At 42.5% G+C, this 22509-nt stretch overlaps 6 protein-coding genes across 6 annotated transcripts; 4 read left to right on the top strand and 2 right to left on the bottom strand.

Moving 5' to 3' along the window:
• Positions 1-3522: 3522 nt before the first annotated feature.
• MELLADRAFT_108191 (uncharacterized protein) lies at positions 3523-4733 on the top strand (the record flags this gene model as incomplete). Its single annotated transcript, XM_007412105.1, has 4 exons — positions 3523-3690; positions 4144-4318; positions 4562-4612; positions 4702-4733. The coding sequence occupies 4 exons, from the start codon at positions 3523-3525 to the stop codon at positions 4731-4733; spliced, it is 426 nt and encodes a 141-aa protein (XP_007412167.1).
• A 471-nt stretch (positions 4734-5204) lies between these two features.
• MELLADRAFT_88588 (uncharacterized protein) lies at positions 5205-6451 on the bottom strand (the record flags this gene model as incomplete). The annotated part of the gene is made up of 4 exons (XM_007411939.1): positions 5205-5611; positions 5668-5817; positions 6092-6385; positions 6427-6451. The coding sequence occupies 4 exons, from the start codon at positions 6449-6451 to the stop codon at positions 5205-5207; spliced, it is 876 nt and encodes a 291-aa protein (XP_007412001.1).
• A 692-nt stretch (positions 6452-7143) lies between these two features.
• MELLADRAFT_108189 (uncharacterized protein) lies at positions 7144-10116 on the top strand (the record flags this gene model as incomplete). Its single annotated transcript, XM_007412106.1, has 8 exons — positions 7144-7339; positions 7450-7515; positions 7573-7678; positions 8478-8801; positions 8863-8942; positions 9006-9394; positions 9462-9750; positions 9827-10116. 8 exons carry the CDS (start codon positions 7144-7146, stop codon positions 10114-10116), a joined length of 1740 nt encoding a protein of 579 aa, XP_007412168.1.
• Positions 10117-10691: 575 nt separating this feature from the next.
• MELLADRAFT_108188 (uncharacterized protein) lies at positions 10692-13295 on the top strand (the record flags this gene model as incomplete). Its single annotated transcript, XM_007412107.1, has 7 exons — positions 10692-10757; positions 10944-11065; positions 11136-11249; positions 11327-11939; positions 12007-12246; positions 12315-12642; positions 12736-13295. The coding sequence occupies 7 exons, from the start codon at positions 10692-10694 to the stop codon at positions 13293-13295; spliced, it is 2043 nt and encodes a 680-aa protein (XP_007412169.1).
• Positions 13296-16626: 3331 nt separating this feature from the next.
• Positions 16627-20134, top strand: MELLADRAFT_108187 (uncharacterized protein; the record flags this gene model as incomplete). The annotated part of the gene is made up of 4 exons (XM_007412108.1): positions 16627-17045; positions 18703-18915; positions 18980-19146; positions 19848-20134. 4 exons carry the CDS (start codon positions 16627-16629, stop codon positions 20132-20134), a joined length of 1086 nt encoding a protein of 361 aa, XP_007412170.1.
• A 423-nt stretch (positions 20135-20557) lies between these two features.
• Positions 20558-21815, bottom strand: MELLADRAFT_108186 (uncharacterized protein; the record flags this gene model as incomplete). The annotated part of the gene is made up of 3 exons (XM_007411938.1): positions 20558-21016; positions 21091-21192; positions 21270-21815. The coding sequence occupies 3 exons, from the start codon at positions 21813-21815 to the stop codon at positions 20558-20560; spliced, it is 1107 nt and encodes a 368-aa protein (XP_007412000.1).
• Between the last annotated feature and the right edge of the window lie 694 nt (positions 21816-22509).

Genomic DNA, 22509 nt, shown 5'->3' with positions numbered 1-22509 from the left:
CCTGTCATGGGTCGCTTCCCAAATCGAAACTCGGTTCTGGTGATGGATAATGCAACTATCCATCGCCGTGGTGGAATTCTAGCATTGTGCGAGGCAGTTGGAGTTCTATTGGTCTATCTTTCACCTTGCTCGCCCAACTTCAACCCGATCGAGCGCACATTCAAGGTATTCAAAGATGCTCTCCGCAGGAATGGTACGCTGGCTGAGGCTGTTGATAAGTTGAAATGTCTGACAAGGGTAATGAGCCAGATTTGTACTAGCTTGTTCCTTGTCAATCTTTACAAGACTGGTGGTTACAGACCTAAAGATGATGAAGATGAGTTTTAAGAAAATGTTGTTGTACTGCTTAAATCAAGATATTGAAAATATGCAAAGAAAGATATTGTCTTATTAGAATCTCCAGTGAAATTGACTGTAACATTGAGGAGGTGAATCAAATTGATGGAACACTCAAGGAAATGAGATTCTTCTATCTCATGTTTCTCAAAACATGAGATAGATTATAAGATATTTTGAGAAACGTAAAACAAGAAAAATCCTATGATTGGTTTGATCTTGATTTGAGTGAGAGGCATAAGGATTACCTTTGCAGAAATTCACTCTCATTTGGAATCTCAATCACACTTGGAGCTTTTTTTTAAAATTCACTAACATTTGGAATCTCAATCACACTTGGAGCTTTTTTTTAAAATTCACTCTCATTTGGAATCTCGATCACACTTGGAGCTTTGTTTTTTTACTAAACAACAGTTTGATTACAGCATATTTCTTTCACAACAAACAAACAATAATAGATAGCGAGTCATTTTGCTATAGTATACTGTGGCTACAACATAAAAATGTTACTCTTTGACACAAGGAGGCCAGTACATGTTTTTTTTATTGGAGGTGGGATGTGAGGTTTAGAAAGTAGGATTAGCTTCATCCTTGAGATGCTGTCAATATGATATGGCATTTTCATGGAGTCGGACATGTTGTCCAAACCCAAACCCAAAACCTGCCATCACTGCGCAGCTAAGCTCGGAGGATAGAAACATCTTGAAATTGACAATGTTGTATTTCTTGAGCAAATCGCGAGTTTCTTGATCGTCCTTCTCAATCGAACAATAGTCAAGGTAACATTCAAAGTGAGGGAGTGGCCTTGGGGCCGGGGAATCTGATCGGGGTGTAGACTCGTAGCGTGAGACCATTGGGAGTTGAGAGGTTGACTGAACAGAGCTGGCGGTTGAAGCCTTTCTGGAATGTAACTTGCTGATCGGCAACCATTGAAACTCGGGTCCGGTAGGTGGTCTCATTAAGGTGACTCCAGGCTTATGAATGGCCTAAATTGAAATGATCAAAGCACATTAATCAGTGTCAGTATCTTGAAAGAGCAATTTTTAGGAGTAGAAAGTGACTTACAAGGAGATCTGCCCATATGTCCATCGCCAAATGCAAGAGATGCATTGCCTTGTTAGTGTTGGCTGGGTTGATACAACCCATACACTCTTTACTTCCGATTGAAACACAGCCATACATTGTCATTAGAGTCACTCTATGGGCCTGAACATCCGGTTCAACATGTATAGTCTGTTTGAAAGATTGATTCTTATCAATTGAAAATTCGAAAAGATTATATAAAAACTCACCGCCATCTCCATCTCATCGACTTGATCCTCAGTCAACACATTTGGAAGTTGGTGTTGCAACACCCAATTAAAATCCACTGTCTGTTCAATTGATTTAAACAAAATCAGTACCAAATTGAGAATGAGAAGAATGAGAAAGATGGAAAAAGGGCTTACCTTGGAATTGTTTTTGGCGGTTTTCTTTGGGTTGTCCATGAAGAGACTGAAGCCAACCTCCTTTCCCTTCTTCAAGATGATCATGGCTTGGAAATCCTTCAAAATATCCTCGGATGAAATTTTTGGCATTGCAGTCTTACCAAAGATGCCACCAGTAGTCACGTAACCCTTAAGTATCACTCTTCCTTTGCTGTCAGCTACCCTCAACATCTTGCCACATCCCTTCTTGTGGCTGTCACACGCATTGAAAAGGGACGACTTGACCTGCCCGAGTGATTGTCCATCGACTTGGATCATGATGTCCAAAGGGGTCTTGACTGGGATGCCGTATTCAATGTACGAGATGGGCACACCGGATTGTTTGTCGGCGTCAGTGAGGGGATTGGCAAGGAAAAGGTTGAAGTAGAACTTGGCCGGGATTGGTTTGCGCTCCACGGGTTCGACATGGTGATCAGCGTCGCCAGGGCCTGGGCCTGGTGATTGAGTTAGATCCACACATGGATGTGGATCTAATGATCAAGAGATCAGTTGCTTACTTTTTGGTGGCTTCTGAAAGATAAGATGAAAACTTACTTTCATCAACTCAATTTCTGGCCTCTTGAACACCAAAGACAGGGTCCCGATGGACCACATCTAAATGGTGAGGATGTTCTCCAACAGCTGTCATAGGCGTTCCAAAGCCTTGGTGGGCTTTTGGAAAAACAATTGGTGTGATACCAGCATCAACATTGATCTCAAATTCTACAAGTCAATCAAAGGTCAGTTGGTATCGAAATGAGAAGGAAGTGAGATTTAAAAAAAAGGACTCACTGGGACGAATTTGGAAAGGGCAAGGGAATTCCTGGAAGCCTGGCTCGGCGAAGGGATCGATGTGGACTGAATCGGTGTTGAGGTATTGGCGTCTCCCGTATCAACGGTCCTCCCAATGATGACCGGGTCTGAAAACCAAACAGAAGCTGATCAGACTCTTGAAGACAATGAAAGAGAAAAAAAGAGAAGGAACTCACTTGTCGAAATACCAAGGAGTCCCAGTCCTGCCAAGATCAGGACTGAGGCCTTCTGGCCCAGCCTGACGGGCTCGGCGCCACGCACTACAAATAAGATGGTCAGTAACAAGTATCGAAAGAAAGAAACAATTCGGAATACTCACAAATCTTTCTTTCTGGCCTCTTCTTCCTCAGCGAGTTGTTTCTTTGTTTTTCTTGCTTCTCTCAAGAGGCACGAATTGGGAGACTGGTCCATGAAAATAAGAAGCGCGCGCTTAACGAGGTATGACTTTAAGAGTAATACGTCATAGAAGCGGGCAAACCCAAAGGAGTCATTATGAACCCCGATCCAGAATAGGATTAATGACAAAATAGTCAAGGGAGTAAATTGTTCACGACCTCATAAGGTTCCACACCCAAGTGAGACACGGTATATAATATACCCTCCGCTCCTTTTGGTTTGTCCCAGCATTCGATATTTTCCTTCACATTATTATTATTAGATTACACTAATTTTCCTTCATCACTATTATCAATTCTACTCCTACTAGTGTTAGATCTTATACTTCTTAGTTAAAGAGCTAGACCTAACTTTTTTCTGATTCTTATCTTCTATCCATTCATTATCCCCATCACTACCTCATCAATCACTAAACAATCAGTCCACATTCAACCGTATCCGATTAACAAATAACCTTCAGAATTTACCTTCATAAGATAGAGTTGGATCACATAACTTGTAAACCTACATCATGTCTCAAGCCGAATCAAGAGCAATTAGAGCACAAAGAAGAGCCCTAGGAGAAGAGTTACAAACCAACAACAACAACACAGAAGCCTCTTCCATTGATGGAGAAGACTTACCTCCGGACGCTGAAGGCGACATCAGCATGGATTCACTTACCACTGAACGAAATGAAGTTGTTGACCAGATCGGAGATCACAACACACAGGGGCAAAAATTGATGCTCACAACTATGTGAGCGTTGAAATCTTCCTGTTTTGTTCCTGTTTTGTTCCCATTTGTTTCCCATTTGTTTCCCATCTCTTTCCCTTTTCTTTCTGCTTGTCAGCTCATTATGTGATCAACAGAAACTGAGGAGATGAGCCAGGCCTCCCTCAGGCAATATTCCTTAGCAAAGAAGCCTGAGGCCCGAGGGGGGCTCTCCCATCTGCTCACTTCATCCTAAGCCTCTCAGCTCATCCTCAGCTGACGCCTGATGATCCGGGCAAGAGGAGGTAAAGAATGTGTCAAAGTGATTGTGATTGAAAAAAATCGAACCGGGTGAAGAAGTTAGTTTCCTTCTCTTCTCTTCTCTGTCCTTCATCCTACCGATGGAAGATTATTAAAAAAAATCCTTTGTTTTCATTAGATTGTCACTTCATATTTAGATTTAGCGGGCACTCGAAAAGAAAGAAGAAATGATCTGGCTCAGCGGTATCATTTTATGTGCGATTGTTCACTTTGTATGAATTCAGATCCCAATGAAGTCGATCCACGCGAAGCACTTAAATGTCCTAAATGTACCAGTTGGTTCTCACTCACGTGTAAGTCTTAGCTTTCCTGTCTCTCATCCAACAAAATCCTTGATCCTTCCATTTCGCTTTGATGACACATGCAAAGGCTGTGCTGTACAAGGATGCGAGAGCCTCTGCCGCTTCAGCAGCTCAATCAAACCCAGTTCTTGGACCTCAGATCGCAGGTTCGGGTCGCCGATTAGATGCTGCACCTTCTCGTTCAGGTGGAAGTCAAAAGAAAGAAATCATTTTCGAGATTGATTGATGTTGAAGGCCAACGATTAGCGATCAAGAAGTCTGGACAAGCACTTAATCCTCAAAGAGGTAAGTTGAAGAATACCCTATTACCATCTTTACTCTATCAAACAGATTGCCCGAGAGTGATGTGTGTGTTTTTGCTTCTTTGAATGTAGAACCAGCCAAGGCAGCTTATTATGCTGAATAAGCTATCAAATGGTTTCAAATCAACTTATCACCCTTCACCTTCGGACTCCGATCCTAGACTTAAGAAGGATGAAGATGATTTCTCATTTGTTATGTAAAACAGACCAAAACCTTCAGCTTTGGGGGTGGAAGGTTGGGAAGGTCGATTGAGTGAAGTATTGGGGCTACTGAACTGGAAATCGAGGCTAGGAGAAAGATCATGGGTGAGAGAAGAATAGGAAAGGGAGTGGGAGTGGGAGTGTTGGGAGATGATATGAAACTTATAATGTGGGTTTTTCTTCTTGTATTTGGGAGGGCATGTATATCTACTTAGATGGTATCTTATGGAACAATGTTTGTGGTAGTTTTCATGAGACTTGTTACAAAAAAATGGCTGAGAAATCCAAATAACACAGGGTACATGAAGGAAATGGAAATGCAAAAAGTAAGACTGACATAGAGACAATAACATGCACGATGAACAAATTGCCAATCAGGGGATTGGAGATTGAAAAGGAGCCAAGTAGTATTTTTTGACGATCAAGCTAACTTTATTTCTCACAAACCCACCCGTAAAGTTTCTCAAAGCGCTGGTCTTTGTTTTCACTCTACCCATTCGCATCATTAAATAAGCATCTTCAACACCAGCTATCCTTAAAGGAGAACGAGTTGGTTCAGGTACAAACACTTTTCCTCCTTCGATTTCTTTCTCAGTGACTTTCCCTGCAGATTTATCTGTGATTCCAAATGGATCTTCCAAAAAACTAGTTCTACTTAGAGTGAGAAATGAAGGTAAATTGGGTTGAGGTGTACTAGGAACTGAGAATGGTCCACTTGGTTTAGGACGTTTGAAGTCTTCTGATCCATCATAATCATCATCATGCCCATCTGTTCCGTTCACTCTTTGTTTTTTCGTTGACGGAGTCGTATTTCTGGTTTTGGTTTTGAATCTTGACCTCTGGCCATCCTGGCTAGTTTGTAATCGTGTTTTACTGCTAATCCTCTTTCACACAGGGATCTGAGCATTTTGTATGAGCGAAATCCTAGAATATCTACTACCTCATCTGTCGGATTACTTTCAATGCAGTTAGATAGACCAACAGACTCTCAGGAACGTTTTGCTGAATAAATGATCATGATTATCAGAGTCTGAGACTAGTTTGATTGCAGGGTGATGAGATGTTAAGTGAAGAGCAAAGTTTCCAGCAGACCTTTGCGATCCGTGAAAGAAGCTTGTTGACAAGCGGAATAGTGCTGACATTCCTATCTGGTCATATGTCGAGTGATTTCATTGGCTTCTTAATAGATCGATCAAGTCGCTTTCATCGTCATTGAAGAGTACTTAAGATATTACCAAAGTAAAAAGTTAAAAGACTCAACTCTTTAAATGTTTTTCAAAGGCCTCGTAGGCTTCCTTATCATCTTGATCTTTGGTTTCTTCATTTACAATCAACATATCAGTATAATGAAATTTCATTTGATTATTTTGTCCATTTGATTCAGCTTCAATTGATTCTATATCTTTTTCATCCGTTCCATTGTCTTTTGCTTTCTTTCTGACATCTTTCCATCCAAGGTAATTTCTCAATTGATTGACTTTTGCTTGATTGTGTCGAATAAGAAACATTAGATCTTCTGTAGTCAGAACTCGTGAACCTTGTTGTTGAGCTAAAGCTCTAGCTTGGGTGACCTAAGAAAGAGTAATAAGTCAAAACCAAGATCTATAGAAGCTTGAAGCATTGATGGTGAGTTTGCAAGGTGATGTACAAGATCCCTAAGTTTCAGGAGGAGGACTGACAGTCAGTACATTTTGAAGGGGAGATTGAAGCAACACGATGTCAAGAATTGATTGGAGAAGAAGAAAGTGAGATTGTTTTGGACTTTTGTATTAAATCGGGTGGGAGAATTTTACACCGACCGATTTATGATAGTTTTCCGGAGGAGGTACGACGTAGGTGGGCGGTGTCCACGACTACGAGTAATGTCGTTTAAAATGTACTTTAAAATATAATCCAGTTTTTAATCCTAATAGTTTAGCTAGTCCAATCCTACGAGACCATCAATTATAATTTCATCGAGATTGTGACCATGATAAGAATAAGGGTCTAGACTAGTTACAAAAACTATCTGGGAATCAATGCCATGCTAATCTCACGATTAACATGTCTGGATTATATAGAGAGCAAGATAAGATCAATTACCATTGTCCCTCATCCGCTTATCTATTTAAAAATATTATCTTATTATATTCTTAAATCCTTTTTCACTGCTAGAACATCTATCGAAAATTAAGAATTCAACTTCTGGACAAATCAATTATTAATCTTTTGATTAGATCTTCTAAGATTCCTATTACCAATTTTTTATTAAAACCGTATTCACCGTCAACTACCCCCCCCCGTTGTTACTCATTCTCATCGATTCATACGAAAATGTCGAACAGTATCATCGCAAATGCAACCGCTGCGCTAAGCGCAATCACGCCTGTTAACGACAACATCGGAGGGACGACACAAGGGAATCAAAGCTCCTCAAGCAGTGAAGACTCAAGCGGATCCCGACCTCAAGGATCCTTTGGAAAATATAACAAGCAGATGTTGATATCAAACTACCTCAACAGAGGCAAAGGTAAGCAATGTTTTGCTCACCTGATATCAAAACTTAATTCAGATCTCGTTAGATCTTTAATTAGGAACGTCTACTGATGAAATTCCCGAAACATTTCTATTAATTTATAGAAACGGGTAACCAAACTAAGCAACCTACGGGAAACATTGCAGACAAAGGAAAAGAAATAGGACAAAGTGAGCACATACGAATCCTCACAAAAAATGTCTAACCTCGAACCGATACTGAAACAGTCTACAAAATTCTTTTGTCAGATCCAGAAAAGTCGAACCAAGGCGGAGCGGTAGACACTCTGATAGTAGAGAAAGGCTACAGACAAGGCCCTACCTCAACGGATACGTCAGCGAAACGATTGGAAGCCGAATTCAGAAACATGTTTGGTACTTCCGAAAAACTGCCACAAATTCAAAAGAAACACCATCTCGTTGATAAAGAAGGAAAGTCTAACAACCCAACTCGACCCAACGAGAAACACCTGTGTGTACCCATACCTTCGCATTCTATTGGTCTATACAGGACTCTCTATGGTCGCATGGGGTCCGAAAATTGGCGTGTAGATGTGGTTAGATGCCGTAGAGGCATCTAATGTGAATTTCGACTTTGGACAAGTCCAAAGTCACCACCCCTACACCACTAACACCACACCACACCACACCAACACACCACCCCACCTCACCACACCAAATCTGCCCCACAGCGCACTACACCCCACCACACCTCACCATCACACCTCACCACCTCACCACTCCTACACCACTAACACCCCACCACCCCACCCTACACCATCACACCACCTCACCACACCACCCTACACCACCCTACACCACCCTACACCACACCACACCACACCAATTACCCCACACCACACCACACCACCACCGCTATTTGACTCGCCTTAAACCTAACACCCATACAGCTGATCCCTCTTTCTTCACTTCTTCACTCGTCAAACTTCTCAACGCCCCAAAATTCCCTCCAACTCATTCACCATCATCACCTCACCACTCATCTGTTATTCCAATGCCAAATCGCGGCCGAGGAGGTAGCCAGTTTGGACGTCAACCACCTTCTACCCATCACAAACGTCCTCGCCGCACGACCAGAAACCGAACCACCAACCAATTTGAACATGATCCAGCGATGAAGAAGAAGGTTCTGAATTTGAAGGTCAGGATTCCGATATGCCTCACCTGTCTGGCGATGAAGACGGAAACCTACAACAACAACCCAAGCGTCATAAGCAACCAGTCGAGCGACCCACGATGGAAAATTATCATCACCTCGGCATTGAGTGGGGGCAAGCAAAGGCCGATCGAACATTATCTCGTATCCATGTGACCACCACTCGACCTTCACCTATCGCCTTGTTTGAAGCTCAATCACTCCAAGCTCAATACAATCTTGACAAAACGATGCTATGTATTGTTCATCATATCACACGTGATACCCTAGACGAATCTTTGTAAGTAAACCACTCAAGCATGAAATACCTATGTCAATGACTGACACATCTGTTTCTTTAGACACGAAGGCCCAATGGCCCGTGAACCAAACAAATATACAAATTACCTATCATATAGCTTAGCCAGCACCCAAGCCAAAAGTAAGTTATTGCACCATACATTTGCATTCTATCCCATTCTAATCCCTTTACCAATATGTCCAGTGCCTCCCAAAGGTGTAGCCACTGGCTTTAAACGACGCAATGAACTCGTAGGAAGCACCTGGACAGCTTACTCCCAAGACGAACGAGACGTGTTTCACCCGCAGATTTTCGAACGCCTCTGTCAACAAAGTATGGAAACACCAGAGCCCACTGTGGATACAGCCGATACCGATACACCCGAAGCTGAGGAAGTAACTCCTGTATCAACCCAAGAAGACGAACCACTCAGCAAAGAACAAATAACTAAGTATATGCCACTCTTTCATCGACTTGTCAACATCCAATCAGTTGCTCGCGACTTCAAACACGGAGTCCTTTGCCGGCATAGCGGGAAAACACAACATCTCCAACAAGTCGCCAAAGCCGAGTTGAAGAAAGTTGTCAAACAGGTACATTATATTTAACAATATCCATGTCTATACAAGTACTAACACACTTGAGGTCAAACTCACTTAGTTATTTAAAATTCACGATAAATTCGGATTTCATTTCCACCTACTCATGTCTGCATGGAAGCCCGAATCGAAAGCTACTCATGCTTTGTATCAAGACGAAGAGTCGTCGTGTGCAGCCTGGCTTGATTTTGCACGGACGGAGTTTCACTTACTCGAAAGGTTTGCGGTTGAATCAACACAAGCACCACCGCCAAAACCCAACCCAAAGAAAGGGCAAAAACAACCTATCTCACGTGTTGTTCAAGCTGAAAAGCGAAAAGAGCTCCTTACACTACTTAATGGCCTTGTTGGTACGAAAACGATGAGCCTTTGTGTATTCTACACGATCACACCGCTAACCTTTCCTAATCTTGTTCCACCTTTTAGAAGCCCACCTTCCAACAGGTCGACAAACACAAACCGAGACACATCCCCAAACTCCCAATCCCAGCGTCACTTTCGCAATCAGACGATATCGCGGCCATATACATCTTGCTATACTACGTCTTCCAGGATGTATGGTTACTGATGAGATGCTTTCACGAGGTGCAGCAGCTGGCAAGCTTACAGGCCTGCAAGTCGAAACATGGATCAATGCTGTCAACGAGAAAACATACCTCATTGTCAAGGCTGACGATCCTAGACTAGCAGGGGAAACCCATAATTTGGAGGAATGAGTAGCATGCCGCAATGATAATCATTGATCATTTCCTTTTGAGTTATAGCTTATCTAACCACAAACAATAAATAATTTAAATGTGTGTCTTCTATGTTTCACCTTAGTTATTTGACAACACGAGTGTTTCCTCCATATCTTAATAGAGAGTTTCAACATGAGTCATAACAAAAATATGTTTTCCTCGCTTTCAGTCAAACTGCATTATCCAGTTTTTGAACCTGTGTTATATGAAAAACTACAGTTTCCTTGTGTTCAACCAAACTGCATTATATAGCCCTGTTCAAAGTCAAGTATTGGTCCTGTGATCTGGCCCCGCGGCCGCGGTCCGGGCACAAGTGATACCTAGGTTTCATGATGAGATTACACCAATCTCATCATGAAACCTAAGTATTGGTCAATCAGCCCACTCACAACCCGAGTATCGGTCCCACCTCTAACCCAAGACCTAAGGACCGCCCTTGCGACCGACACACAGGATCGAACACCCTTTGACGATATCATTACCTACCGACATTTCAACTGCATCAACTAATTGCACCGCCCCAACGTCTACCCACCCCATTCGCCTCTGCCATGCATCCTCAATTCCCATCCTCTGTTCCTGCGGACAATGTATCTGATGAAATAGCACACCACAAGGTCCGTGATCGTTCTCTTCCCTCCTTTCATTCCGAACTTGCTTCAGTGATAATAGCTCTTAGCCGGATCTCTCAGCTATATTACGTATGCAATCTCAGCACCCGGATGTGTTTCTGATTGCATGGAGCAGGTTTTTCTCCATTCTTTAAGCCAACACTGACAAATCGTAATCATATTTCTCCCCAGCAATCGTTCACCAATCAGCAACCCATTAATGCGACCACTAATGCTGGAAACGATAATGCTGGAAACGATTCGGATTTGACCGATCTGTCCGACCTAGAAGCTGACAAGCCCCTCAATGTCAGGTAGGAGCCACATTCAACCCAGACTCTGTGCCTTGTATGTTGCATTGATATATTTCTACGAGATATCTAGGTCTACCGCTGGCAAAGCGAATGAGTGCGCTGCTATCCATAACATCACCAAGTTTGTCCAACCTACAGCAGCCAAACTATTGAATCTCAAAGGTTACAAGCCGATCGACTTCAGGTAAATGCCCTTTTTCCTCCATCCCCGCGTTTAAATGTTACATTTAAATTTATTATATATTCTGTTTTGTCCTCTAGCTCCACTGTTGCGGTCAAGAAGATGACCAAGTTCACCAAACCTAAGGCCAAGAAGGCAAAGGCAGGTAAAAGCGGTGGAATGCAGCAGAAACCAAAGCTTCGATCCCACGAAGTCCCTCAACACCTGCGACCAAACGTTCCAGCTCATCTGTTCCGCAGCGTCTTCCATCGTCGTTCCATGGTGGCTGAGTATCTCAACCGAGTGTTCAAGAAAGCTAGGGTTATCAACGTCGATTTCGATTTGGCAGTTGCTTATTTTCTGCAACACACCCATACGCTACTATTGGGTGACATTCCAAGCTCCGTCAACCAAGTTCTAGCCGACTTCTCCCTTCTTGAACCTCTCACCGGTCGTCAAGATTGCCTCTTAGAATGTGCTGTCCACATTAAACAGACGCTCAACGACTACGACGCTATTCCTGGCTCAACCAAGCCCTTTGCCCTTCGTTATCCAAACCTCACTGCCCTCAACAATCTGGCAATCGAGCGATCCACTTCGCCCAAGGTTGTTGGTCATGCCGAGGCGGTAGTATTTCTCGATCACGCCGGCCGAGTAGTTGCTATCAGTGTTCCTCCCAAAATAAGCAATCTCACAGAATCTCTAAGCGGTCAGGTATTTACATCACCTTTGTAATGCACCTTGGTTCCAAGCTGATTTGTTTTTACACATCCGTACCCAGGAGCGCGGCGGCATGGCGTTGGAAGGCCATGCAGAAGTTAACGACATTCCTCGTCTCCAAGGACCTGTAACTCTGGATACACATCTAAACTCACCCCTCCTCGCTGCCGCGCAAAGCCCATTTGCCGTTTCAAATGAGGCCAGCGCTCGACTCAGTGGGGCTGCTTCGACTTTCCTCGATGTGCCTGGCGGTTTCAGTGGAGCAATCTCTTCTCAGGCCGTTGGTTATGGCCGATACTCCGTGAGTGCAGCCAGCTTGATTCAACCCGACGCCCTTAAAAAGTTTTTGATGCCCTTTTTTTTGCTTAGCATCTCAGCGCCGGCATGTCAGACACAGCAATGGCCTTTGGAGAGAAACGGCAGGGTCACCCTTCTTCCAAGTGGGACGAAGCCAATGTCAGCCATTACAACCTGCCCACCATCATCCAAATGGGTAACGAGCACGCATACAAGCGCGAAGATCAAGCCCGAATTGATTCAGAGCTACTATGGCACCTCGAAATGGGACGCCTCATCATCAAGGCCTTCCTCCCGAGTTCTTATTCTGCAGCGAGGCAAGCATTGCAAGTGATAGTCAAACACGGCACGCCTGCAGCAGCTGCTGCAATTAAGAATCTTGTCAATCCGCTTGGTATAGGTGAGCGATCCCTTCTCTTCATCATTGAAAGCATGTGCAACTGGTGACAAATCCTTTCCATCTTCCTATTACAACACTCAATAATTCATCTAGGTAGGCACACCATGTTCGGTATCCAGGTTGATCACCATCGCGATGGACACAACGCGCCTCTGTTCGCTTCTGCCAACTTCTTCGGTAAAAACTATGGAGGCGGTGAACTTATCTTGAACTATCTTGGCTATGCCGTTCATGGCGGCCCTGGTCATTCTGTTCATGCAGCATTCGACATCCTTATGCACGGAGTTGGCCGAATCACAAGACTCCCGACTCCAGATGATTCGCCTCCTCAGAGGATCTGCATGGCAATCTATAGCCATGCTGACGTATTTGCTGGAGCAGCGCGATTCTCTGGCATGCAACAGGAACCCAAAGTCTTCAGTGATCGAAGGCTTTGGATCCCTTTTTATCCTGTCAATTTTGACCTTGAGAAGACTTGTGATATATTCTTGGCCGAAGAAAAGCGACTCAATAATAAGCACCGAAATGAAGTGCGAATTTACAAGGCGGCGAAAGCGGCACGTTTGGCTGCAGGCTTGAGTCTAGAGGAAGCTGAAGCGGGAGCAGCAGCGACTGTAGATTCCTTTCGGACTGCGGCTGTGTCCTTACAGTAATTACTTTTTGAGCTTAACGATCTTTGGTGTGACTTTAGTCCATTTGTTCCACTTGTCATTGTTTGGTTGATTTACTGTCCCTTTTTTGATGTTTCCTTCTTTGCTTGATATGTTTCAATGTGACAATGTTCAGATGTGTGATGTTTCAGACGTTGTGAAAAAAAAAAATTAAGGATGCTTTGTAATTGTTAGTTTGTGGTATCTTGGCCCTTTGATCAGCTTCTTTTGAAGCAATTCAAACATTAGCTTCATGTTTGCGCCTATCCTATTGATATCTCTGAGGTGCACAAACCAACGCAATAATAGACTTCAAAAAATAATATTCAAGTCTTGGTACTTTGAAAGTAAAAGTGAATATAATGGAAAGAACAAGGTGTAGTTTGTAAATAAAACAAAAGTGGGTAATGAGTGCGCTAAGTTTATCAAAAGAAAGAGAGCCATTTCTGTCTCAAGTCACTCTTCACATGCAATTATATGATAAGGTCTAATTCCAAAAAAGGTGTTGTAATACAAAGCTTTTAGAGTTCCACCCAAAGATCCTGACCAAAAAAACCAAGTCTAAACAATGACGATGAATGAGTGAGAAGAATACCCAATGCAACAGGTATCTACAAGATACCTGTGTAATCCAAAGAGTCTCAAGGAACTATAAAGCACATTTTTCAAAGGTGCGAAGCATGTTTTCCAAAAGAATAATGATGAATCAAACACAAAGATTTGCGAAACAGAGACACAGAGCAGAGTCCACCCAAAAATCCTAACCAAGACGAATGCTTTCACATCAACTTCCGCGGTGGCTGCTACACCGCACAAAGTCCATGAGCTCTGAGTCTTCTGTTGACTGAACTTAAACCATAAGTTCTGCATTATATTTATATATTTAACATTTATACTTTCGGGGAAAAGTATGAATGCATGAGACAATATCAAAATGAACCCACGCTTTCTGAGCAAGTCACCCAGTCTCTACTTCACCACCACAAACAAATCCTCTCCAACCTGCTCATTAAGATGTAAAAAAGCCATGTCTAGTAAGTAACTGCAAAGTTTATTGAGTGCCAGTAGATTTACACATTGCACAAACTTCCTATAAAACTGATGTTAGCGTTGTTATTTTGACTAGGAAGAAGACTGCATACTTTATTTGACTCATTCAGATAGTTTATTTTATTCTTGTATCACAATACAAGTTTACTTGATTGATAACAGGCTGAAATCATTGATATCCAATTTGAGTGATGCAACATGCTCATCATTAGTATTTGACATCATTTGGGAATCATAAAGCAATGGTAAGAGGAAAAATTGTTCATGATGTATTTTTCATAATCACCACGCACCCCATTAAAGGAAATGATGGGAGCTTTGACATTCACCATTATATCTCTTAAGTCTGGTGATCATTTCAATTATATAGTAATACTCACAGTACTTCTAATATAAATGCAAGTCACTCTCCAACATTAAATAAATAATGCAAAAAGATCAATTACAGTGAAACATCAAGAATCTTTGGTGATCATGAAAGAATGTGGCTGCAGGTGGGTCATTTTGGGTCAAACTCTAATTCCCACTAAAGTCAGTAGATATTAATAGCATCCAAACATGCAAAGATCTTTTCATGTTCATCTTGCTACACCAATTGCATGGTGCCAAGATGGCGAATATCCTCATCTTACATTTGCTTCAAGAGCATCAAAAATACAATATAACTGTCAGTCGAGCGGATTTAGCTGAAGTCACAATGGAACATCTTTTATATTTGGCTATATAAAATATGTTACTCAAACAGCTCACCAAAATGGGACTTTAGTCGAATCAAGCAGTTTCATTTCGAGCATTATTTATATGTATGGATGCCATAGGAATTCAAGACTTCGAATTTATTAAATCTATCAGAACCTTTGAAAGCTGGTGTCATTCACTATTGGATCTTCATTGTTTAATATTGTATGTACGTCGCCGAAAATACTCAATGATACAAAACATATGATGAAAATATTTAAATGCAGTGAAACATCATGAAACTTTGGTCGGTGAGTGAGCATAAATAGCATTAAATTGAATTGCCATGTGGGAAGCGGCGATAAGATCCTGTGTGGTACAGCTCAGAGTTCGTCGACATGAAGTCCTCGTGTGACTTACAAAGTTCTTGCATCCAGAGTACCAAACACAAGCTATCGCCGCATCGCTAACGTTGTTAATTCACCTGAGTACTGCCTTCCTTGTGGGTTGCGTTGTTGAATCATTCTCCTCGACTAAACTGCGAGTGTTCTCGCGAACCAAACGAGTCAAGGAATGATATCACTGAAATGATCTCGCCACCACCACCAAACCGATTCACTTCACTTGGCAATTATCTCTCAGCGAACTTGGGAATCCAGAAGCAACCGAGTCGAGGAATGATCTCACTGAAATGATATCACCTCCACCACGAGACCGATTCACTTCAATTTCAATTTGGCATCATGAATTTCCACCTAACCTCGTTTTCTTTTTGGAACCGAACCAAATCAAGATAAAACAACGAAAATTTATCCCTAGTTTTATGACATACAATCATTCACCTTTTCATTTGAGCGAATCATTCCAATATAATCATGATATATAATAATTTACTCAATTCTAGATAATCAATTCTAGATATATATATATTCGAGTTCAGGATCATCATATATAATCAATTAATCATACAAGATATATCATTGTTCAAGTTCAGGATCAAGATATTTTATCAATTTAATCATCAAGATATATCATTGTTCGAGTTCAGGATCAAGATATTTTATCAATTTAATCTTCAAGATATATCATTGTTCGAGTTCAGGATCAAGATATTTTATCATTTTAATCTTCAAGATATATCATTGTTCGAGTTCAGGATCAATATATTTTATCAATTTAATCATCAACATATATCATTGTTCGAGTTCAGGATCAATATATTTTATCAATTTAAACAATTCCAGATAATCAATTCCAGATATACATTTATATAACAAGTTTTATGATTTATAACCACTGTTTGAGTTCGGGATGGAATAGATAAGAAATGGTGTGGCGATAAAAAATGGTGTTGTTAGTCAGTATTCTAATTAATCTAATTTCCAAAAATATGATTGACTCATCTCACAATTATGCTGATCAAAGAGAACCTTTGCAAATATCCCAGAAGTTCCAGTTCACACCTAAACCGGGTAATCAGATATGTGAAAGATGTCGGTGACATGTGCGGTGAGTGAATTTAACTTAGAGGTGTCATGCCATACTCAAGAAATTTACTCTCCACGTCAAATATCTTATGCATTTGTAACACTCTCATTTCATACTGATGGCTCCCACACCTTACGCTCGCCGTTTGAACAGACTTCGCAGGAAGAACAAGCCGGCCACGCCTGTGCAGGAAGCTTTTATTGCACAGCAGGCCAAAAATCGAGCTCAAGCAGGCAAAGCGTCCCAAGCATTGTTTCAGGCGAACGTTGCGAAGAAGCAGGACCCTGTTGATGATCAAGCAGATTGGTTCAATATTCCAATGGACGAGGAAGACGAAGTCCATGATAATCATCCGCCAGAACATCGTCATCCCGAATTGGAAGAGGACGAGTATGAACTTCTGGCGCAAATAGCTCGGGCTCAATATGATGCAAAACGATTAGAAAAGACAAAACGATGGATGAAGCAATGTGAAAACATGCTACCATCTTTCTTGCGTGGGCGTCAATTAACATCAGAATGGGGTGATGTCTTGAAGTGGGACTCTGACCAAAAACGAAGAAGATGTATATGTCATCAAAGTCGCAAGAGATGTGCTTGGGTGGACCTGGTGGACATATTGAGTAAGTACCTGAATATATCTTGACTCCTCATGATAAAAAAACAAATTCAACGCTCATCAGTCATCCACTTATTGTCTCATGCTCACAGCACGCAAAAAGGTCCAAATCGATTTTTGTGATTGCCAATCAGATCTAGTCCGATTGGTCGAGATGGGATACATGGGAGGGTCACCCGTTCATCCAAGGACGGCTTTTTCAACTCGGTTGCTTCGTCTATTTCATTGCATATGGAAACACGGCGCGGTCCGTACGCAGGCATTTGTCCGGGCTTTAGACGAGTATCTTGATGCTCACAATCCTTTAATCTTAACCTCAAAGACTCAACAGGTGAGCAGTGACCTATTACAAATGGTTATTAACCACTGAACGCTAACTCAAACTATCACAGCCTCGCGACTGGCGCACTCCTTTCAGTGCAGCTTACGACGCCTATCAAACCCTTGTGACCATGGTGCGTTATAAAGAGATGGATTTGCTGGAGCTCTCAGAATTAGAACGACTTGCTGAAAACTGTCCGCGGTGTTTTGGACCACCTGTGGCGCCAACTGAGCCTTGCGAACCGGATATAATTGTGTGTCTTGATGGAAACTTTCAGCATCGAAGGCACAAGGCTGCAAGTGCACCAATTCCTGGGTATTTTCCCCCAACTCCCGAACTTTTCCTTCCGAAGAACGAGTGGGAACAGATGGCTTTGAGAGTGGGTGCGAATGTTGAAGATGAAAATGATGAAGATGATATAGATATGGTTAGTCATGGATGCTGACTAGTCACCATGAAAACAAGATTCTGACTATATATATTTGATATAGCATCCTTGTAGCGAGCAACACACCGCGGCCAACGATGTTCGAGGTAAGTCCCACTGGGGCGGATCCGATGATACTGGATTATTGGGCATGGCATGTAGGCATGATCATTGTCTACGATTTATCAATATCATACAAAGTGGAGAAAAGTGTGTTTGTTGACCACCAATATAGTGTAGGGTATCTGACTAACAAATGAATTTCATCAACAGATCATACTTTGCTCTGGCATTGATTGAATGGATTTTGAAAGTAGTTTCTGACGCAGATCGGAAGGGTCAGGCCGACAAGGTTGGAATCCTATATGACATAGGCTGCAACATAGAAAAAGGTATAATAAATGTAAGCTCAGAAGAAGACCCTTAATTTTGTCCATCCAGCTAATGTAATTCTTCTTTGACCAGCGCGACTTGTTTGCAATTGAACGCGAACTGAACCAGCTTAAGTTTGGCACTAGCGTCTTTCATGCATATGTTCATGAATGGGGATGCCAATTGGACTACAACCCGCGATTGAACCAAGGATGGGGTTTATCAGATGGTGAGGGTTTGGAAAGGATATGGTCCTTCCTGTCACCTCTCGTCCGTCCAAACAGATATGCCACCAGTCAACATAGGTTGATCAACATCAACACACGAGCTTTACATCACAATCAAATGTTGCGAGCGAACGCAGGTAAGGGTTTCAAATTTTGAAGTTAATTGTGAATATAAACAATTAATTTGCACATCATCTATATACCCGTACAGTTCACTCAATGGCCAGTCGGTTCAATGTTGTCCTGAAACGGGCTGAGGAAGCGCAGAAAGATTTGGCTAATATTGAGTCAAAAAACCCAACTTTCAACCTGGAGTACATCAAACACCAGTGGGCTAGACAAAAAGAAATGCAGGCCCGAATCATCAGTGAGACCGCTGCTGATAAACGGGAGCAAATTCTGGTGTTAATAGAGCTCGAAGAGGACGTGTTGGAGGCTCGGTAGGGGTTGTGATTATCTCTTCTCACTTGACTGCACCGAGCTGACTCGAGAGCTGTAATGCAGGGGCAGACTGGAAGACATATCTGCAAAACGGCCTCGGATGCGGACCGGTGCTGAGCGAGCGGAGCTCCTTGATCTGCCTCGGTCATTGATAGCCCTCGAGCAGAAAGTGCAGGACTTGGCAGATGAATTAGGATCTGACGAGTTCTTACGACTGACAGGGACGTCGGGTAAGTTGTATGTAACTGATCTGAACCTATGGAACCATCAAACTGATATTTGATTCCCAGATGACCAAGCCAAGCTTCTAACGACAATGCGCCTGTCAAAATCCAAGCTTTACGAGGCCAAGGTGGGGGTTATTGAAAATCAAAGACAAGCAGCTTTAAATACAGGTGTGTGACCTTTCATTTCCATCATCATGAAAGTGATGATCGAAATGAAGATGCAATATTATGAATCTAGGAACTACAAGCCAGGCGCAATTCAACAAGCGTAGAATCAAGAAAAGAACACTCTTAAGGAAGAAGTATCAGACTTACCATCGACATGCATCAAACTACAATCGAAAACACGCTCCAGCCAACCCAATCCCGGATCCTACATTCGAGGAAATGGACTCAATGGCCATAACCGACCCTTTTTGGGATATAGGAGGTTTGACACATCCTAATGAACCATGGGCAACCAATCGAGCTACCAGGGCTGGGATCAGGGCTTTTCTACTCAAAAGAGGCGCCGACGAAGAGCTTCGCCGCTTCGGACGGGAAATTCGACAGCTAATGAAATGGTCAATTGAATATCAAGATCGTGTCAACTTGATCAAGGCCAAATGGGAGGTGGACGAAGGTGAGGCTCTTCATTGAGAGTTGTTTATGTACTTTGACTTTGTCAGACTGAAAGACTGACTGTTTGGAATTCCCTAAATCAGGCAATGAGCTGGACGAGGCTAGGCTCATATACTTGGGCCTAGTCCGTTCTTCTGGCCGGTTATGGATGATATGGAACAATGGCTTGAGGAGCATGCTGGAAAGTACATCGACGTACTTTTCCAACAGTGGAAATATGGATGCGGCCCTTCTCATCGGATGGGAGGAGATGCGTTTAAAGAGCGCGATGGAATGGGCAGCAATAACAAATCTTCCGAGTTTGATTGCTGAGGCTGAGGAAGATGAAGAGGATCTTGAACATGAATTAGATGATGAAGACATATTTTAAAATGTAATTGTAAGACCGACTAAAATAGAATTGTAATTTTAGGCTTATTATATCAAACTTTGAAATAATATATCTGGCCTGACTGAGAAGAAACAAATTGAATTGAACACTTAACTCAATAGTTTTTGGCTTGCTCAGGTACAGGTGGCTCTGATGTCTATTCATACAACAATTAAAATATGATATTGCTCATCATGGAATAATTGGAGTGGTTGTTTCTACATACAGATCGATTTGATCAATCTTGGTCCAGACACTTTTTGATAGTCTTAGGAGTAAAGCAAGTTTATAAATCATAAACTTAGGAAGGTTTATTACATTCATCTAACTTTCTAACTTTCAAAAACGTTTATAATAAGCCTCTAACTTGAAAAAAAGCTTCCAAATGTTCGATAACTAAGCTTAAGAGTAATTTCAATACTGTCAACGCTTTGACTTATTTGTGCGGGTTATAGGCTTGGAACATTCTGGTACCTGCTCACGTAGTTGTTTACGTGTGCGAGGACGCTCGTTGACGCTGCTGCAGGTATTTGTGCTAGAAGTATTCTTCTTGGTGTTATGGCTGACTTTGTGATTATTGTGAGTGACTTTGGTATTGTCGGTTCCGGTGGGAGGTGCTTGTATGTTGAGTACTGAAGTCCCAGATGGTTCGGCTTGGTCGGGTCTGGTGGAAGGTGGTTGTATGTGGAGTACTGAAGGTCCAGATGATATCGGAGGAAGTGGTGGAACTGATGGAGTGCCATCATCAGTTTCATGCGTATTGTTGAGAACACTGGTTGGTGCTGAATTGGTGGCTGTAGTGTGAGTTTTTGTAGAATGATCGACTGGAAAGGATGGTTGAAGTATTTCAACATTTATGTTTTCATGAGGAACACTATGCGTCTAGATGAAGCAAATAATGATTCATAATGAGTATCATTATGAATCATCTACACTACGATTGATAGAAAGCTCACTTTTTGCGCAACATGAGATTGTTCATGGAGGGTATCCACTTTGGCCAAGTTGAGCAATATCGTTGTGTTGGTATCTTGAGACTCTGCTATCTTTTTGGATGACTGTCGTTCAGGTGAAAGAGAGGTGTCGGTGGGTCAGTCTACGTTCTGGAGAAACAAACAAGGGGATAAAGACTTACAGATGGTCTGATAACAGAAGCATGTGTCGAGTGTGGTTTATCAAGGATGTGGTTGATCTCTTCAACAATGGTCATTTGAGTAGTTGAATCGAGCAATTGGAGACGTTGTGAGAGAGAGTACAGAAAGGTGTCTATGTCGACACCGGTCGAGTTCTTGTCATCAGGGGGTATATACTCAAGCTCAAAGTTAGGTGGATGATTGTGGCTTGTGTTGATGTGGGAGAGCGTCCAATATCGATGTTCGGTGTCCAGCTTGGCCTTGAGCTCGAATGGACATTGGATCTTCAATGACTTGCTTGTCTTGGCGGTGTCGTTTGAAGTCTTGCAAAAGCCGCCTCGATGGCAGCGATATGTACATCTACCCTTTGAAACGTATGACTTCCCAACGGATATCAAATAACCATGTGGTGCAGCAAACGATTTGACATATCGATCCATGTGTTCTCGAGTTTTGGGATCCAAAGGGTCTCGAGTTCCTGGAAGGCAGATTTCCGGTGGTGCTGGCATGTCTATATCCGGTATATTGTCATTATTTATTGTGGACATGTTGTGCAATTGATTAGAGTAAGATGATGATGTCAAATGCGAAGGCGGTAGTAATGAGGTGGGAGAAGAAGTCCTTGGTTGGGCTTGGCAGAGTTGTAGTAGGCGGATTTGGCGTTAGGTTTAAGGCAAGTCGACTAGCAGTGGTGAGGTGTGGTGTGGGGTAATTGGTGTGGTGTGGTGTGGTGTAGGGTGGTGTAGGGTGGTGTGGTGAGGTGGTGTGATGGTGTAGGGTGGGGTGGTGGGGTGTTAGTGGTGTAGGAGTGGTGAGGTGGTGAGGTGTGATGGTGAGGTGTGGTGGGGTATAGTGCGCTGTGGGGCAGATTTGGTGTGGTGAGGTGGGGTGGTGTGTTGGTGTGGTGTGGTGTGGTGACTTTGGACTTGTCCAAAGTCGGAGTTCACATTAGATGCCTCTACAGCATCTAACCACATCTACACGCCAATTTTCGGACCCCATGCGACCATAGAGAGTCCTGTATAAACCAATAGAATGCGAAGGTATGGGTACACACAGGTGACGAGAAATCAGGCGACACCACGCAAGGTCCTACGGGTATAGACCGAGTGATTGATCTAACCGACAAAGAAGATTCACCAGTATCCCTCTTCAACAAAACTCATAGCGTCACTAAAAGTTTTAAATTACCTGAATCCACCTTCTCAGAAAACGGCCTATCATTCGATTTAGCATACTCTG

The sequence above is a fragment of the Melampsora larici-populina genome (genome assembly GCF_000204055.1).
Source record: "Melampsora larici-populina 98AG31 unplaced genomic scaffold MELLAscaffold_28, whole genome shotgun sequence".
In the NCBI taxonomy this organism is placed as follows: Eukaryota; Fungi; Basidiomycota; class Pucciniomycetes; order Pucciniales; family Melampsoraceae; genus Melampsora; species Melampsora laricis-populina.
Note: the sequence above shows the minus strand (reverse complement) of the source record. Positions and strands in the feature narration are given on the sequence as shown.